Source organism: Nesoenas mayeri, assembly GCF_963082525.1.
Source record: "Nesoenas mayeri genome assembly, chromosome: 18".
NCBI classification, from domain to species: domain Eukaryota; kingdom Metazoa; phylum Chordata; class Aves; order Columbiformes; family Columbidae; genus Nesoenas; species Nesoenas mayeri.
This window is the reverse complement of record NC_137566.1, coordinates 2,945,238-2,950,811: the sequence shown is the minus strand read 5'-3', so window position 1 is coordinate 2,950,811 and position 5,574 is coordinate 2,945,238. Positions and strand designations below refer to the sequence as shown.

General features: G+C 66.9%; 1 protein-coding gene across 1 annotated transcript; it reads left to right on the top strand.

The window, feature by feature from the left end:
* Nucleotides 1-4,250: 4,250 nt before the first annotated feature.
* Nucleotides 4,251-5,110, top strand: RNF208 (ring finger protein 208; the record flags this gene model as incomplete). The annotated part of the gene is made up of 1 exon (XM_080355994.1): nucleotides 4,251-5,110. The coding sequence occupies one exon, from the start codon at nucleotides 4,251-4,253 to the stop codon at nucleotides 5,046-5,048; it is 798 nt and encodes a 265-aa protein (XP_080212120.1). The 3' UTR covers nucleotides 5,049-5,110.
* Between the last annotated feature and the right edge of the window lie 464 nt (nucleotides 5,111-5,574).

The following is a 5,574-nucleotide window of genomic DNA, read 5'->3' as shown; positions in this document are numbered from 1 at the left end:
AGGTGGAGGCAGCCGGTGGGTGAAGCTGCATGGTCCTGGGGAAGCCACACTTAGGGATGGGTCCAACCTGAGGATGGAGCGTGGCTGAGCCCTTGGGGTGCCAGGGTATCCCTCTGGACAGGGTGGGTTTGGTGATCTCCTCCAAGCCAGGCCTCTGGGTGAGATTTTTAGCATCATTGCCTGGAGCTTGGATGGTCGGATCATCTGTGGGATGTGTAAGGCCTGAAGGAGCTGAGCTTTCCTGCAGACTGACAGCAGGATGCAGAGCTGTTCCGTGGAATACGTGAGCTCCAGCTTCTGTGTCTGTTTCACTGATGAAGGGGACAGGGAACAGAGATGGCATGAGCACGATGTGACCGTGCGGTCACGGTGCAGCTCCAGGCCCCTGCAGACCCCTTGTTACAGGGGTGAATGGTGGCCGGGTCTGTGCTGCAGCAAGGGTCAGCGAGGGGGTCTAGGCAGGGAGGGCATCAGAATCCAGGCAAAAGCCTGAGGCCAGCTGAGCAGTATAAAGAGCTCAAAAGTGGCAGTGGGTGACAGGAACAGCGAAGCCCCAGCAGCACCCAAAGGAGGTCAGCGAGCCCCCCCAGCACTCTGCCCCACATGAGGTAGTGTGGAGGGATGGAGCATTTTTGGGTTCGGGTGCACACGCACCTGGGTCACGGTCACTGGGTGGGCGGCTGTGAGCTCTGGATTCAAGCATGGCTGGGGAGTTGAGGGCTCCATGTAGGGCTGGCTGCCCATTTTGGCTGCCTGCCTGTGGACTTCCCATGCTGGAGGGACCCATGGTGGGGGGAGAGGGCGGCCCAGCTGCTAACATCTGCTGGGGCATGGCAGGTGCTGGGGAGTACAGACCAGGAGTCGTCCTCCTGGGGCACAGTGCAGGGTGTCCCCAGCTCATCGCCGCCCGTCTGCCTGTGGCAGTGAAGGGGTCAAACCAGCAAGTCCATGGCAATGGATGATGGTCCCCAGTGCTCCCCAGGGACCTGTCAGCATTGCTGGTACCCAGTGGTGCTGTGACCCCCCCACACACCCTGCTGAGCCCATCGCCCAGGTACCAGTGGGGTCCTGTGCCCTGCTCCCCTCTCTCCAGAGCTCAGTCGGGCTTTGATCACAATGTGGGGGGAGCCCCTCTGCTGCTGTTTTGGGGTCGGCACTGGTGGTGGGGCAGAGGTCCCTTGGGACATGGTGGGGTGCATGGCTGATTCAGCAGCAGCAAAAAGTGGTGGTAGGGGGCATTCCAGGTGTAACGACCTTTCCCCAGCCCCAAAAGCTGCGGGGGCTGCTGGCAGGGGTCCCTCGCCCCGCTGCCACATGCTCCGTGATGCTGGCCCCAAAATCGCTACCCCCGGAGCGGCATCGCCCGCGCCGCGGAGCCATTTCCAGCGACGGATGCTGAGTCACTGCAGGCCCCTCCGAAACACCTCGCAGGGACCCGGGGGGTGGAGAAGGAGCGGGGCCGGGCCGGGCCGGGCAGGGAGCGGAGCCGCAGCGGGGCCGGCCCGGCGGGGCGGGGGTGCGGGGGGGTCTGTGTGTGTGTGTGTGTCCGGCGGGCCCCGGCGCTGCTGAGCGAGGGAAATGTGAGCCGGCTGCACCACTGCGGCGGCACTGCGGGCGGGGCGGGAGCGCGCAGGCAGCGCCCGCGCCCGCGGGACAGCGCGGCCCCTGCCTGCTGCCTGCCTGCTGCCTGCTGCCTGCTGCCTGCCTGCACCTGCCGGAGGGGGAACGGGGGGTGCCCAGGCTGCAGCTCCCCCCAGCCAGCCGGGAGTGTTGCATCAGCCCCGCGCGGAGCGGCGGCTCCGCGGCCGGAGGAGGCGGCGGAGGAGCCGGGGGAGGGAGAGCGGGCGGAAGGTGCCTCCCCGGCGGCAGCGGCGCTACCTGCCGCCTCCCCCCGGCAGCTGCTCCCCGCGGAGCATCCGGAGGAGCCGGCGGGAGCCCGGCGGCGCTAGCCTCTGCCTTTGTGGCCGCTGCCCTCCCCGCGCCGCCGGGGAAGCTGCTGGAGGAGGCGGCGGGGCCGGGGGAAGCGGGGCCGGGAGCCGCGGCCCGGCCGGCAGCGGTGGAGACCCGGCAGCATCCTTGGGGAGCCGACACTTGGCACGGGCAGCGCCTGCATCCCTCTGCCTTTCAGATAACCTTTAGCCGCTTGGGCCTCCAAACCTCTCCCGGAGACGGAGCGGGGTTCTGGAGGCTCAGCTGGGGACACGGCCACAGCGGGATCCCCTGCCCGAGACACCGCGGACCGATGCAGGTAACGACCGAGAGCGACCGTCCTGCCCAGGGGCATCACCTTGCGGGCGGGCAGGCGCGGGTGCGTGCGGGTGTGCACATCTGTGTGCACATCTGTGTGCACCGCTGGGCTGGAGCGTGCCAGCACGGCGTGGGGCTGAGGATTGCGGCGGGAGCTCACTGGAGGTGGGTGCTGTGTGTCGGGGGTGCTGGGGATGCGGGGTACGGCGGGGTGCTGCGCCAGGGCTGTGCATAGAGGGGTGTGCCGGCGTGAGCGTGGAAAGGCGGCGGGTGTGCACGGCGGCTGCTTGGCTGCACAGATCCCTGTGCCCGTCGGCGCGCTGCGGGTGAGTGTCTGCGGGAGACCTGCGAGCAGAGAGCCTGCGGGGCTGCTGCTGTGCACGGCGCGAGGAATATACACTGCTTGTGGGGTGCACGACGTGAGTGCAGGATGTGGGCCCATGATAGGGAATGCAGGACACGAGGCCTCCATCCCCAGGGCAGGTATCACAGGATGCTTGCAGGACCCCAGTGCCACTATGGCATGTCCCCCTGGATCAGCCCCCTGCGGTCAGGCAGGGATCCAGCCCCCCACTGCTCTCGGACATCCAGGGCTGAGCCCCCCCAGCCTCTCACTGTCCCCAGAGGCTGCTGCTACAACCAGATGGCCCCCTCGGGCCCCCTTCACCAGGCCTGGCAGGGCTCAGCAGGAGCAGGCATCCCTCTAACAGGATTTGCAGTGTGATGGAGGAGAGCGCCTTCGCCCTTCTCGGAGGAGAGACAGGCTGTCGCTGGGGCTGCTGAGGGAGAAAATGGCCACGGGCTGACTGCCTGCCCCCCATCTCCTGCCCCAAACGTGGCCCATCCTCTCCAGCAGCCCTGGGACAAGGGCAGGGAGCTGGGAAGGGGGAGAGGAAGCCAGAGGGAGGGATAATAACAGGGACAGATCAGGAGCAAGCCATGGAGGTAAAAATAGATCCACCAAGCAGAGGAGGGGCTAAACGTGAGAGAAAACCCTGAGCAGAGGCAGGCCAGCGGGGGAGCCCCCCAGGAGGGGCCCTGCATCCCAGTGGGGTGCAGGGGGTCCTGCCCTCGCAGATCCCCAGGGCAGAGGGGGCACCCAGCACTCTGCACCTGGGGCTGCTGGGAGCTCCCGGGGGGAAATACCTGCCCACTCCCACTTCCGCCGGCCTGAACGCGGGCGGATGGACAGGACCTGCAGGGCTCAGTTGCCAAATTGCCGGGATGCAGGCGGGCACGCATCCCAAGGGAGCGCTGGCAGCCGGCAGTGCCCTGGAGAGCCTTGGATCCAACCCCCCCTCGCTTTTCATTTCCAGCGAGCACGACGCTGAGCTGGGAGCAGAGGTACCAGGGACGGCAGGGGGAAGGTGCGCGGCAGCGCCGTGAGCTGCCCTGCGGCGCGGGATGTTCCCTGGGCCCCGGCCCCGCGGGAGCCGCTGACAGCAAGTGGCAGAGCCGGGAAGTCAGAGCAAAGGAATTTGTGAACACATTCTTCATCACCACGAGGATCCCACGGCGTGTAAACAGGAATAAAGGGCAGGCAGAGGCCGGGGTGAGGCGGGGGCTGCCCCCAGTTCCTGTGGGACCGCTGCGGACTGACCTGCCCCGGGCAGCACCTGTGCCACAGGCCCCAATTTACCCTTCGTGACTGCAGCTGGTCCAGCGCAGGAAAAGCCAGCGAAGAAGCAGCAGCGGACTGCTGAGTGACGGCCAATGTCACGTTAACATCCCGGCAAGGCGCTGCAGGGAACTGACGCTTTGATCACCACCCTGAGCATCCTCCAAGGTGGGCAGGATGCTGCTGTGAGCCCTGCCTTCCCCTGCCCGCCTTGGTCTCGTGCCCAGCACCCTCGGGGCTGGTTGGAGAAGAGGGGCGCGGGGCCCGCTGGCGCTGCCCCGGCTCCCCAGGATGCTCCCCCGCGCCAGCGGCTCCTCTCCGTGCTCCTGCTCCGCGGCCAGACCGAGATTGAAAGCTCAGCAGGCTGCCGGCATGTTTTAGCCTCATGCAGGCGTCCCTCGGAGACCCCAGAGCAGTGGACAGTAATGTGAAAACAATACTCATGTCGTGTCTGAAAGGGCAACAGGTCATCATTAAAATGGAGGCGATGAAAATCATCCACCCGGAGAAGTTTTCGGAGCTACAGGCCTCGCAGCCGCGCTACGCACCAGCCCCCCGCCGTGAGCCGCCCCTCGTGGCCAAACGCGCGTGGCCCTCCGAGTCCGAGATCATCGTCAACCAGGCGTGCGGGGACATCCCTGCCCTGGATGCCACCCCCGGCCCCCTGCCGCTGCCCCGGACTCCCCCCCTGCCGCGGCGAGAGCGCGGGTACCAGAGCCAGCGGAAGGGCAGCTCGGAGGTCTGCTACCACCGGCAGCCGCCGTCGGACGAGGTGATTGTCAACCAGTACGTGCTGCACCCCTCGACACCCTGCGAGCCCCTCGAATGCCCCACCTGCGGCCACATGTACAACTTCACCAACAAGCGGCCCCGCATCCTCTCCTGCCTGCACTCGGTGTGCGAGGAGTGTCTGCAGATCCTCTACGAGTCCTGCCCCAAGTACAAGTTCATCTCCTGCCCCACCTGCAAGCGGGAGACCGTCCTCTTCACCGACTACGGGCTGGCGGCGCTGGCCGTCAACACCAGTATCCTCAACAGACTGCCGGCCGAGGCCCTGGCCGCCAACCCCGTCCAGTGGAGCAGCGACACCGACCGCAGCTGCTACCAGACCTTTCGCCAGTACTGCGGGGCCGCCTGCACCTGCCACATCCGAAACCCGCTCTCCTCCTGCACCATCATGTGAGCCTCGCGCCCCTGCCCGCGCCTCCCGACAGCGGGGCGGCCAGAGAGGACGGTGCTGCGCCGTGGCTGGTCCCTGGTCCCTTCTTTGCCCGTGGCACAGCCCAGAGATGCTCCGATCCTCACCGCAGCCAAGGACGTGGGACCGGTGTCCTCACCAGTGCTGGTGGGGGGTGATGGGGACGCTGGGACCTGGCAGCAGCCCCCTATGCCACGGTAGTGCCCAGGAAGAGGGACGCTGGGATGGGGAGCGTGTCCACCAGCACATCCAGGGGCTCTGTCTTCTCCCATCCTGCGGCAGGTGCCCCCACTGTGCATCGACCATCCCGCCACCTTCCTTCCCCAGGCACCTTCTCCCTCCTCTCTCCCCACGGCTCCCAAGAGGTCCTGGCCAGAGCGATGCTCTCCCCATTGCCCCGCAGACAACAGCAGCGGCACGAGAAGCCCTGGAGGTGCCCGGTGCCACGCTGGGTCGCCCACCTGGCATGGGAGGCAAGGACAGGTCCCCAACTTCCCCTCCCGCCCTTCTC